Source organism: Sus scrofa, chromosome 14 (genome assembly GCF_054392235.1).
Source record: "Sus scrofa isolate SSC_HxYL_T2T_F1_AM1 chromosome 14, Sscrofa_HxYL_maternal_Yorkshire_Landrace_v2.0, whole genome shotgun sequence".
In the NCBI taxonomy this organism is placed as follows: Eukaryota; Metazoa; Chordata; class Mammalia; order Artiodactyla; family Suidae; genus Sus; species Sus scrofa.
Genome location: NC_139396.1, coordinates 67,032,793 through 67,046,470, shown reverse-complemented (window position 1 = coordinate 67,046,470; position 13,678 = coordinate 67,032,793). Strand labels below are relative to the sequence as shown.

Below are 13,678 nucleotides of genomic sequence, written 5' to 3'. Positions count from 1 at the left end.
GTATTCCTAGGTAGAGAAACTCTTGTACAAGGAGCTATGAATTAGAATTTTGAGATTAGCAGTGTTTACAATAGCAAAAAACAAAACAAAACAAAAATCCACCTGGAAATCATCTAAATGTCCATTGACAGGATAAATTGTGCATAGTCACATATTGCAACATTATACACTTGGGAAAATGAATAAACTATAGTTATGTACATCACTGATAAAGTTAATAAACAAGCAAAACTAGGTAATATTTTGTTCAGGCATAATGTGATAAAACTATGCCAAAAAAGGAAAGGAAGAGTTCCTCCTGTGGTGCAACGGGATCAGTGGTTCTGTAGCAACAGATGCAGGTTTGACCCCTGGCCCAGTGCAGTGGGTTAAAGGATCCATCATTGCTGTAGCTGTGTCGTAGGTTGCAACTGTGGCTCAGATCTGATCTCTGGCTCGGGAACTCCATGTGACATGGGGCTGCCAAAAAAAGAAAAAGAAAAAGAAAAAAGGCAAGGAGATGATAAATACAGCAGTAAGAGTATTTCCTCAGGTAAGAGGCAGGTGGATGCAATGGTGGAGGTAAATGCAAATTACTGGTAATGTTCTGGTCTTGGATTGCTTTATAACTAACGTATAATTGTTAATATAGCTCTTGGTATAGAAATATTTAAATGAATATACAAATTAAATAAGTAATCTGGCTTTTGTGTAGAAGAATGGATTGTAGGGAGGCAAAAGAGGAACCGATTTCATTCAAACAGGAATTTGTTGCAACTATTGCAGGAAAAGAAAGCCATTTCATGCCTTTTACTTGGAAGGGGACACTGTAGTTGGCAGGAGTTGTCAGGTTTGGCAACTTACCCCATTATGGTCCTTGGGTTAGTGATTCTGCATTCATATCTCAGCGTGTAGGTCCAAATTTCTCTTAAATAGGCATTTAGAAACCTGGTAACAGTTTAAAATACACCTATAACATTAATTCATAATTTATTCTTTCAGTGTCTGACTGGCATCTCCTTAATTACAGTATTTATTATCACTTGAAATGTAAATAAGAATAAACCTTCTCGATGGATTGATTAACTGAGCCTGATTCTTCATATGTATAAGAACCAATCTCCCAAAGTAATATTTTGTTTTGCAATTTAAGCCTCTCTATCCTGCTCTTTCTTCCCTTTTTTATTTTATCTCTGCTGCATAGCTGCTGTCAAAAGATTTCCCTTTATCATCATCTGGGTAATCTATTTGCTTCTTACCATTTTTCATCTTCTTTTCCTTGATCCCACATCTTCTTCCTTTTTGGTTTATTCTTTCATTTTGGTAGAGCACATTCTTCAATACCTTCCTAAGAAAAGGGACACAAAGAGATATTTTACTCTCACAATTAATATAATTCTAATTTAGGAATTATTTTCTCAGAATTTTTAAGGCATTGATTCTTTGCTGTCTGGTTTTTGTTATTACAACTGAAAAGTTCAGTACTATTCTGATTCCTGATTCTGTGTGAAAACTGTTTTTTTCCTCTCTTACACTTTAGAAGCTTATAAAATCTTTTCTTTATCCCCAGCATTCTGCAGTTTCACAATGGGAATCTATTTTGAGTCTCTGTGTTCTGGTAAGTTTTTGTAGAACTTATAGACATGTAGTTTGACACTTTACCTCTATCTACTACTTTTTTCTTTTTTCTCTTTCTAGAATTTCTGTTGCTGGGATTTTGGCCCAGCCATTTAATTTCCTTACATTTTTTTTCCCCCTAATTTCATTACTTTTTCATTTTGCTCTACTTTCTGGGACATCTCCTCTGTCTTATCTTTCGTACCTTATACTGAGTATTTTTTCCTATCATATTTTTAATTTCAAAAATTCAATTGAAAATACCATAAATTCCACTTAAAAAAAAAAAATGAGCAGAAGCTCTCCCTGTGGCACAATGGGATTGGCAGGATCTTGAGAACACTGGGACCCGACCTGGCACAGTGAGTTAAGGATCCTGTGTTGCCACAGCTATGGTTTAGCTCATGACTGGCTAAGATCTGATTCCTGGCCTGGGAACCCCATATGCCATGGGGTGGCCAAAAAAGAAAAAAAAAAAAAAAGTACAATGCAGTGGTTTTTAGTTTACTTACTAGATTGTGTATTTATTATCACTTTTTAATTCGAGAACATTTTCATCATTTCAAAAAGAAACTCCTACCCATTAGTCATTCTGTATGCCCTTTACTCCCTAACTCTTGGCAACCACTAATCTACTTTCTGCCTCTATGGATTTGCCTCTTCTGGACATTTCATGTAAGCGGAATCATACAATATATGGCTTTTTATTTCTGGTGTCTTTCACCTACTGTGTTTTCAGGGTCAATTCATGTTGTACTATGTATGTCCTTTTTTTTCCTGAATGTTCTTCTTTAGTACATTTTGTTCTTGTTTCATCAAACAATATTTTATCTTTGAGAATATTAATGATAACTTTTTGAAAATTTTATCTATATATATATATTCTTTATTTTTTCCAAGTTCTTTTTTTTTCTCTTTGTTTTGATGTCTGCTTTTTATATGAGATGTTTTTCTCAAAAATGACTACCATCCTGTTTTTCTGCTTAGATTTGAGTGAGGTGCAGTAAAACTTAATGGAAGCTTTCTAAGCAAGAGTGAGACTCATTTTCATCGTATGGTGATCTGGCTAGATAGATAGAATTCCTTTGGGTCTTTTCCCCTCTTCTTGTGTGTAGACATATTCTTTAGCACCAACTTTCCATTTTCTTGTATTTGGCTGCCTGTCAGTGTTCTGAGAGCCAAACATATAAACCTATAATTCAGCCACATATTTTCAGTATGGAACCCACCAACCATGCCTGTTACCTCCTAGCCCAGAGATCTGTTGCCTTTATTCAGGCTTCTGTCAGAAGAGGGAGGAGCAGTCATCTCGAAATGTAACTGCTTCTTAAACTTTCAACCTATCTTCCTTTTTTTAGCCCGTCTTCATTTCAGCCTCCAGAGGTACATGGTGCTGCCACTCCCTGAGCCTGTTTAGGGATTCTGCAATATAAATTGGATTGCTTCCAGCTTTTCTCAGTAGCTTGTTTTTGTTCTGCTAAGTAGGTTATCACTTGTCCATCTGCTTTCTAGCTTTTAAAACTTTGCTGGTTTTGCCTCTTCTCCTGACCTTTTTTTTTTCCATTGTGAGTTTATGCCGTTTATAAAATCCTTTTAATGTCATTTTAGTGGAATTTTAAAAGAAAAGAGACCTAAATCCTGTGTTTAATCTACCATGTTTAACTAGTAGTAATTATTTTAGCCGAGTATTAACAGTATTAACTTGCTAGGACTGCCATAACAAAGTATCACAGGCTGGATGGCATAAACAACAGAAATTTATTTTCTCACTGTTCCAGAAGGTAGAAAACTGAGATGAAGGTGTTGATAGGATTGATTTCTTCTGAGACCTGTCTGGCTTGTAAATGGCTGTCTTCTCCTATCTTCACATGGACTTTCCTCTGTGGGTGTCTGGTGTTTATGTCCTAATCTCTTCTCCTCCTTCTCCTATTTCTCCTTCTTTTCCCCCTTCTTCTCCTTCCCCTTCCTTTTCCTCCTCTTCCTCCTCTTCTTCTCCTTCCTCTTCCTCCTCTTCCTTCTTCCTCCTCTTCCCCTTCTTCCTTCCTCTTTCCTTCTTCTCCTTCTTCTTTTTTGCCACGCCCATGGCATGGAGAAGTTCCCTGACCAAGATTGAATCTGTACCACAGCAGACCTGGGCCCTGAGCCATGCAATGATGTAACAACTGGAGATCCTTAACCTGCTGCACCACAGTGGAGCTCCCTAATCTCTTCTTATAAGAACACTAGGCATATTGGATTAGGGCCCACCCATATCACCTCATTTTGCCATAATTACTTCTTTAAAGATCCTATCTCCAATAACTGTAGATTTTTGGTTTGTAGTTGCTCTGAAGTTTTGCTATAGGAATCTATATATATATGAGATTGTTTTAAGCTGGTGGTCTCTTAATTGCAAGTATATCTCCAGTGTCCTGCATTTGTACCCTCCTCTTCTCATGATTTATGATTTTGGTAGCATAATTGTGCATGGATAATTTCCTATCTTTACTGTATATGTGCCTTTACTGGTGAGCCTTGTCATTTGTGGTATTTTTGTTTCTGGTTGTGGCCTTTTCTGCCTAGAGAAGTTCCTTTAGTATTTGTTGTAAAGCTGGTTTAGTGTTGCTGAATTCTCTTAGCTTTTGCTTATCTGTAAAGCTTTTGATTTCTCCTTCAAATCTGAGAGACTTGCTGGGTAAAGTAATCTTGGTTGAAGGTTTTTTCCCTTTCATCACATTAAGTATATTGTGCCACTCCCTTCTGGCCTGCAGAGTTTCTGCTGAAAGATCTGCCATAACCTTATTGGGGTTCCCTTGTATGTTATTTGTTTCTTTTCCCTAACTGCTTTCAGTGTCTTCTCTTTGTCTTTAATTTTGGTCAGTTTGATTAATGTGTGTCTGGGGGTGTTCCTCCTTGGGTTTATTTTATATGGTACTCATTGTGCTTCCTGGATTTGAGTGAGTGGTTCCTTTCCCATGTTAGGGAAGTTTTTGACTATTATCTCCTCAAATATTTTTTCTATCCCTTTCTCTCTCTCTTCTCCTTCTGGTACCCCTATAATATGGATGTTGGTGTGTTTAACGTCCCAGAGTTCTCTGAGTCTCTCTTCATTTGTTTTCAGTCTTTTTTCTCTTTTCTGTTCTGCGTCAGTGATTTCCACTAGTCTGTCCTCCACCTGACTTACTCATTCTTCTATCACCTGTATTCTCTCTCCTTTTTTTTTTTTTTTGTCTTTTCTATGGCCGCTGCCTCTGCATATGGATTTCCCAGGCTAGAGGTCTAAACGGAGCTGTAGTCACCGGCCTACACCAGAGCCACAGCAACGCTGGATCCGAGCCACATCTGTGACCTACACCACAGCTCACAGCAATGCTGGATCCTTAACCCACTGAGCAAGGTCAGGGATCGAACCCATAAGCTCATGGTTCCTAGTCAGATTCGTTAACCACTGAACCATGATGGGAACTCCTGCCTCCTGTATTCTGGTGCTGGTTGCTTCTAATGAATTTTTTTATTTCAGTTGTTGTGTTTTGCATCTCTGCTTGCTTAAGTTTTAAATCTTGTATTTCTTTGCTCAGTGTTTTCTGTAAGTTATCCATCTTTGCCTCCAGTTTATTTCCAATGTCTTGCATCATCTTCAGCATCAACAGTCTAAAGTCTTTTCTAGAGGCTGATAATCTTCAGATCACTTAGCTGTTTTTCTGTTTTTTTTTTTTTTTCTTTCTCCTTTGTCCGAGTTATAGTCCTCTTTCTTTTCATTTTTATAGGTTTTTGATGTGTCCTTTTTGCAGACAATAGAGTTGTAGCCTCTCTTACTTCTGGTGTCTGCTCTCCTTGTGGCTGATGTTGGTAGGGGGGGCTTGCTGTAGGCTTCCTGATGGAAGGGACTGGTGCCTGCTCATTGGTAGGTGGGGCTGATTCCTATCTCTCTGGTGGGTGGGGCTTTGTCTCTGGGTGAGAGTAGAGGCCTATGTGCCTGGGGGGTCTTTAGGCAGCCTGTTTACTGATGGGTGGGGCTGTGATCCCACCTGGATTATTGTTTGCTCTGGGGCTTCTCTGGGCTGATGGATGGGGCCTTATTTTCCCAAAATGGCCACCTCCAGAGAAAGGCACACTGACGAATATTCCTGAGAGCTTTGCTTCCAATGTCCTTCCCCCACAATGAGCCACAGTCACCCCCTGTTTTCCTAGGAGATCCTCCAACAATTGTAATCAGGTCTGACCCACATTCCTATGGAGCTTTTGCTTTGCCCTGGGACCCAATGCACATGAAAATCTGTGTGTGCCTTTCAAGAATGGGGTCTCCATTTCCCCCAGTCCTGTGCAGCTACTGTGCACAAGCCCCAATGCACAAGCCCCACTGGCCTTCAATGCCAGATGCTCTGGGGGCTCTTTCTCCCAATGCCAGATCTCCAGGTTTGGGGATTTGACGTGGGGCTTGGAACTCTCACTCCTGTAGGTCTTTATGATATAGTTATGTTCCAGTCTGTGGGGCTTCCCACCCGGGAGGTATGGGATTGCTTATATCACGTAATTGCCCCTCCTACCTCTTGATGTGGCCTCCCCTTTGTCTTTTGGAGTAGGATATCTTTTTGAAAGTTTCCAGTCCATTTGGTTTAAAGTTGTTCTGCATTTGGTTGTAATTTTGTTGTTTTTAGGAGAGAAGTTGAGCTCCAGTCCTTCTATTCCACCATCTTAATCCCCTCCCTATCTCCAAATATAGTCACATTCTGAGATGTTAGAAGTTAGAACTTCAGTATTTGAATTCAGTCCATAATAAGAATATTTGTGACATTTATTAAGTAAATTGATTTTAGTATTTGCAGTCTGTATACCTTTTCATTTTTATTTCATTCTAGCATAAAGAAATCTTTCATGTTAATAGGAATAATTACAGGTCACTTTCTCTTTTTTTTTTTTTTTTTTTTTTTTTTGGTCTTTTTGTCTTTGTTGTTGTTGTTGCTATTTCTTGGGCCGCTCCCGCGGCATATGGAGGTTCCCAGGCTAGGGGTCTAATCGGAGCTGTAGCCACCGGCCTACGCCAAAGCCACAGCAACGCGGGATCCGAGCCGCGTCTGCAACCTACACCACAGCTCACGGCAACGCCGGATCGTTAACCCACTGAGCAAGGGCAGGGATCGAACCCGCAACCTCATGGTTCCTAGTCGGATTCGTTAACCAATGCGCCACAACAGGAACTCCACTTTCTCTTTTTATTTTTTGAGTTTGCTTTCCCCAAGTACAGTGAGATTAGTATTATTTTAGCTAAGGCTATTCTTTTGCAGGATTAGAAACTTACCCAGACTAGCTTAAATAATGTATTTCTGTTGAGAAGTCAAAAGCCATTCTGAGTCTAAAACCTTTCTTCATGACTCTTTAATATCTTCCTTTTTCTAGAAGCTTATAAAATTTTGAGTGTTCTGAAATTTCTTGATGTGATACCTTGATATGAGTGTATTTTAATCCATTGCATTTGGCATTTGATATTTGGTGAGATTTTAAAATCTGGAAATTAATGTCCTTTGGAATTTTCATGAATCATTTTTTGATGATTTCCTCCCCCTATTTTCTTTCTCTCTATCTCTCTTTTTTCTTTTTTTCTTTTTCTTTTTAGTGCCACATGTACAGCATGTGGAAGTTCCCAGGCTAGGTGTCAAATCAGCTGCAGCTGCTGGCCTATACCACAGCCAGAGCAACACCAGATCCAAGCTGCATCTGTGACCTGTGCCAGAGCTTGCAGCAATGCCAGATCCTTAATCCACTGAGTGAGGCCAGGGATTGAACCCACATTATCATGGATACTAGTTGGGTTCCTAACCTACTAAGCCACAACCGTAACTCCTTTTTCTCTTTTAATGGAATGTTTGTCATGCAGATGTTGGTCCTCCTGGGCTAGTAATTTTTTCCTTATCTTTTCTCTCTTGCTTTCAAATTCTTTTCCGTTTCATTACACTTTTGGAGAGACTTCCTTAGGTTTTATCATATTATTGTCCTCCTAGTGAGTGAGTCCTTAATTTTTATTATATCTGATGTCCAATAGTTCTTTTTAATTCTCTGAAATGTGTGCATATTCTTTAAGCAGTCTGTTCTTATTTCATAGTTTCAGTTTCTCTTTTTAATATATTTGGGGATACACACATATTTTCTTTTTGTTAAAATGTAACAATCTAGAAAGTATATAAAACAATATGTATAATTTATCACCAAGCAAACACCTGTGAAACAACCACCCAAGACAAATAATAGAATGGAATTCTTCTAGCCTCCCCTTTTGACCTCCCATCTCTCACAAGAATTATTTATTCACTGTTTGAGGCTCATGAACCCACTGGTAAAAGAAAAAAACTATATAAGTCAGTCTTTACTATTATTCTGCAAAAATGGACTAGCAGCCATTTAACCTAAGAAATGTCATTATACTTAAAAAAAAAAAAAAGTGATAGAGACATCGGAAAGAAAATCATCCAGGGTGGAGAGTTGGAACATGAAAGGTAGATATGATATTTGATGTAAATTAATATAGAAGTGATAGGTATAGATGTTCTTTTGTGTTTCTTAGTTGGGTAGAGTATGGTATTGTATCGGGGGCTTTAATTAGCTCTACAGGAAAAGCAGAATCCTTGAAGAGTGTTTTTTGATGTTAACTTGTGTCATTCATTTATCAACCACTCACACATCAGTTATCAAGCACTGAAAGTTCAAAGATGTATTGAGCACAGTCACTGCCCTCAAGAGGCTCAAAGAAGCTCTCTGTCTTTAAAAGGACCTTTCCTTAAAAGGTAGATTCTAATAAAGGTCAGAACACAAAACATTAATTTTTTACCTGAGCAAAAGAGATGTATCTGAGACTGGCTTGGAAATACTGGAATATTATGTTAATGTTCCCAGTATTCTTTCTCAGAACATAGAAATCACACTTCACTGATTCCAAGGTTCAGTGGATTAGAGGAAAATCTTAAGCCCGGGATGATTAATTCAAATCCTGTCTTAACCCATTTGATCATTTCACAGTATTACTAGATAATTTGTAATTAGTGAAAGAATTTATAGTTCACGAATAATCCTGTTTGGGTGATTGCTCCCTATTCTGACCTTCCGTGTTCCCTGTTTTTTCCAAGAGGTAAATGAGCACTTTAGTTATATATTGTTCAGTAATTCTGGTTTTTCTTCACCAAATGATACAATATCATCCCAGTTTATATTAAGCATGTATTTTTTTCCACCTGGTCTTTTCTTTTGTCAGAAAGTCCTTTCTAGGTAAGTAGATCTTTATTTCCTGTGATTTTAGCTATAGCATTTCAACCTGGATTAGGTTTCTCTTATGTTAGGATTTTGTTTTTCTGCATCACTAATCAAACAGTTTCTAATGACATCGTCTTCTCATGTGAATTGAAAATTGAGTAGTAGGAATTTCAGTGCTACAGTAATATCATATATATCCCATATAGGGACTACAGGGAAAAGATAATGCTTTTTGGAAAAAGAACTGTTCATACATATCATAAAAATGCAAATAACAGACCAATAGACTAATAATTGTTCACAAAAGCACAACTTTCCGAACATTGAAAGATGGAAGGATTGTTTCTCATTGTTGAAAATGGAAAACTATATCCCCCCATTCTGTTGAAATTTAGTGATTCATGTTGGGAGGGTATAATTTCTGTACTGAGCTTTTAAAATAGGTTTAATTTTTGAAGCAAATTTTGGTTTCTCTATTGACCTTCTAAATCTGTAGGCCTTAGGATGAAATATGGGGAAAATATGCTTATTTTATCTTCAGGTTTTGCCTCTAACCTTCCCTGGGTACCCACTTGTCTTACACTGTTCTCTATCTACTAAAACCTTCTCTTTTTTTCTTAGTGCGTAATTTTTTCTCACACCAGCAGCCAGTTCTCTGATTGTCTAGGCACCAACGGAGGGTCCAATAATTCATTTCATTTCTGAACTAACTAGCAAGTTACTTTAGACCCCACAGATTAAGGGCTGAGTTTCACAAGACTGACCCACTTCAGACACCAGTTGCAAGTCCTGGTTTTCCACCTGTATTTCTGACCGACTGACTCTTGGGGGTTCCATGACACTTCTTCAGATTTTGATAAGTGGCTACAACAGCTACTACAACTCAGGGGAACACTTTATGGGAGAGATACTTAGGGTATGACACAGAAGGAGGGCACAGAGCTTCTGCATCCTCCCTGGGTATGCCACCCTTCTAGTATCTCAATGTGCTCACCAAGCCAGAAGCTCTGAGAACCTCATCATTTAGGATTTTATGGAGTGTTCATTATGCGGGCATGACTGATTCAATCATCAACCTTTGGTGATGGATTAAACCTCCAGTGCTTTTGCCTTCCCTGGAGGTCAGAGGGTTGGGCTGAGAGTTCCAGACCAATCATGCCTTGGTCTTTCTGGTGACCAGTCCCCCACTCACCTGTCATCTCATTAGCATACAAAAGACACTCTTTGGGAAGCACTAGAGGTTCAGTGGTAGAATTCTTACTTTCCAAAAGACACTTTTACCACTCCAGAGATAACAGGAGTTTTAGAAACTCTATGCCAAGGACCAAAGACAAAGACCAAATATACATTTCTTATTGTATCACAGCTACCTTATTGAATTTTGCCATTTTAGATGTGGTTTTAGTTTCCAGCCTTTTACTTGTTCCTTCTTGCAAATGTACCTTTTCTTTGTCCTATTTCTTTAGGACCAAATATAAAACTTTGTTATATTATTTTGTTGACAAATGCGTGTTGATGGTTCAGTTGATGCAATTATATTGGGAAATTCCTCTCTTCAGGTAAAAGTAGTTTCATTTTAAGGGAAGGCCCTTTATTTATTTATTTATTTGTCTTTTGTCTTTTTAGGGCCGCACCCACGGCATTTGGAGGTTCCCAGGCTAGGGGTCTAATTGGAACTATTGCTTCTGGCCTATGCCAGAGCCACAGCCATACCAGATCCAAGCCATGTCTGCGACCTACACCACAGCTCACAGAAACGCCAGATCCTGAGCAAGGCCAGGATTGAACCTACAACCTCATGGTTCCTGGTCGGATTTGTTTCTGCTGCGCCATGATGGGAACTCCTCAAGGCAAGGCCATTTAGAGATAATAGCTAAAGCTACAGGAGTGACTCATTACTGTGATAGAGATTTGGGGCACTGTTTTCTACCTTGCAGCAAATACATTTTTATCTGGAGACCATGCATTATGGTTCTTTTCAAATTATGCTACATAGCTTCTTATACTTTCTTTCTTTTTTATTTGTTTTTTTGTTGCTGAGTTTTTTTGTTTGTTTGTTTGTTTTGTTTTTGTCTTTTGTCATTTCAGGGCCACATCCGTGGCATATGGAGGATCCCAGGCTAGGGGTCGAATCGGAGCTACAGCTGCCAGCCTACACCACAGCCACAGCAATGCCAGATTCAAGCTACATCTGTGACCTATACCACAGCTCATGGCAACACCAGATCCTTAACTCACTGAGCAAGGCCAGGGATTGAACCCACTACCTCATGGTTCCTAGTCAGATTCATTTCTGCTGTGCCACAACGGGAACTCCCTGTGCCACAACAGGAACTCCCTGTGCCACAACAGGAACTCCATTATACTTTCACTTTATTGCTTTACATCTTAGCTAAGTTTCTAGTTGGCCTAAGCAAAATGTTGATTTATGGGAAGGATCAAGATGGCGAAGGAGTAAGATGTTGTGTTCACCTTCTTCCACAAACACATCAAAAATACGCCTCTACATGTAAAATGATTTGCACAGAACATCTACTGAATTCTGACAGCAGCAGAACTTAAACCTCCAAAAAGGGCAAGAAACTTTTGAACTGAAAGGGCTTCTCTAAATAAATAAAAAAAAAAAGAAGCAAGAAGAAATAGGATGGAGGAAATCACAGTTGGAAAGCAATCATTTAAATAAACCAGCATACAAATCTAAAAGCGGAAGGAAAAAAAAAAACTACTGTAAAAGCAATGATAAACACAAGGAACAGGAGTTCCTGTCGTGGCGCAGTGGTTAACAAATCCGACTAGGAACCATGAGGTTGCGGGTTCGGTCCCTGGCCTTGCTCAGTGGGTTAACGATTCGGCGTTGCCATGAGCTGTGGTGTAGATTGCAGACGTGGCTCGGATCCTGCATTGCTGTGGCTCTGGTGTAGGCCGGTGGCTACAGCTCCGATTAGACCCCTAGCCTGGGAACCTCCATATGCCGCAGGAGTGGCCCAAGAAATGGCAAAAAGACAAAAAAAAAAAAAAAAAAAAAAAAAACCCACAAGGAACAGCAAAAGGACAAACATGAAGATGTGAAAAAAAAGGACTTCAAAATCATAGAATGTGGGGAAGGAAAGTAAGAAAGTCTATACTCCTTTTTGTTTTTTAATAATGTGTTTGAACCTATATGACTATCAGGATAAAGCACGCAGACATAGGAAGGGGTTAACATACTTAAAAAACAGGGCACCACAAATCAAAACCAAACATTACATTCACAAAAGGTGAAAAGAAAAGTACACAAGCAAAAAATAAATAGAAATCATCCAACCAAAAAAAGAAAGGAGAAACATAGAATCAACTGGAAAACAGGTTTAAAATGGCAATAGATACATATTTATCAAGAATTACCTTAAATGTCAATGGACTGAATGCTCCAATCAAAAGACACAGAGTGGCAGATTGGATAAAAAAGCAAAAACCTTCAATCTGCTGTCTACAATAGACTCACCTTAGGGCTAAGGACACATATACATTTAAAGTGGGGATGGGAAAAGATATTTCATGTCAATGGACAAGACAGGAGTTGCAGTACTCATATCAGACAAAACAGACTTTAAAATGAAGGCCATAAAGAAAGACAAAGAAGTACACTATTTAATGGTTAAAGGATCCATTCAAGAAGAGGATATTACAATTGTCAGTATATATGCCCCTAATATAGGAGCACCCAGATACCTCCAACAAATACTAACAGACGTAAAAGGAGAAATTGATCATAGTAGGAGACTTTAACACCCTACTCACATCAATGGACAGATCCTCTAGAGAGAAAATCAATAAGGCAACAGAGATCCTAAATGACGCAATAGACAAGTTAGACTTAATTGACATTTTCAGGACATTACACCCCAAAAAAAATCAGAAATACATTCATCTCAAGTGTGCATGGAACATTCTCAAGGATTGATCATATACTGGGGCACAAAGCTAACCTCAACAAATTTAAGAGTATAGAAATTATTTCAAGTATCTTCTCTGATGACAATGGCATGAAAAGTAGAAATCAACCATAGGAAAAGAAATGAGGGAGTTCCCGTCATGGCGCAGTGGTTAACGAATCCGACTAGGAACCATGAGGTTGCGGGTTCAATCCCTGGCCTTGCTCAGTGGGTTAAGGATCTGGCATTGCCGTGAGCTGTGGTGTAGGTTGCGGATGTGGCTCGGATTCCGCATTGCTGTGGCTCTGGCATAGGCTGGCAGCTGCAGCTCCGATTCCATCCCTAGCCTGGGAACCTATATGCCGCAGGAGCGGCCCAAGAAATGGCAAAAAGACAAAAAAGAAAAAAAGAAAAATCTCAAATCAACAACCTAACCCACCACCTAAATGAACTAGAAAATGAACAAACAAAACCTAAAGGCAGCAGAAGGAAGGAAATCATAAAGATCAGAGAGGAAATCAAGAAAATAGAGATTCAAAAAATAGTACAAAAATAATCAATAAAACCAAGAGCTGGTTCTTTGAAAAGGTAAACAAAATTGACAAACCTCTGGCCAGATTCACCAAGAAGAGGAGAGAAGAAACCCAAACAAACAAAATAAGAAATGAAAAAAAAGAGAAATCACAATGGATACTATGGAAATACAAAAAACCATGAGAGAATACTATGAACAATTGTATGCCAACAAATTTGACAACCTAGAAGAAATGGACAACTTTCTAGAGACTTACAGCCTGCCAAAACTGAATCAAGAAGAAATAGATCCACTGAACAGACCAATCACTAGAAATGAAAGTGAATATGTCATAAAAACACTCCCTACAAATAAAAGTCCAGGACCAGATGGCTTCACAAGTGAATTCTACCAAACATACAAAGAGGAACTT

General features: G+C 38.8%; 1 protein-coding gene and 1 long non-coding RNA gene across 8 annotated transcripts in view; one reads left to right on the top strand and one right to left on the bottom strand.

The window, feature by feature from the left end:
- Positions 1–13,678, top strand: part of TTC28 (tetratricopeptide repeat domain 28) — a 609,616-nt gene that overhangs the window by 147,752 nt on the left and 448,186 nt on the right. For 2 of the 7 annotated variants that reach the window (XM_084993545.1, XM_084993544.1), the window contains exon 3: positions 1,550–1,597. The exons of the other annotated variants lie outside the window; for them this stretch is intronic. In XM_084993545.1, coding sequence (XP_084849671.1) covers positions 1,550–1,597 — 48 coding nt within the window. The remainder of the gene's footprint in view (positions 1–1,549; positions 1,598–13,678) is intronic. 7 annotated transcript variants of the gene reach the window in all.
- Positions 7,331–11,539, bottom strand: LOC146396631 (uncharacterized). The gene is made up of 2 exons (XR_014825890.1): positions 11,085–11,539; positions 7,331–10,612 (listed from the first exon to the last, which is right to left on the bottom strand). It is a non-coding gene; the product is annotated as an uncharacterized LOC146396631 (long non-coding RNA).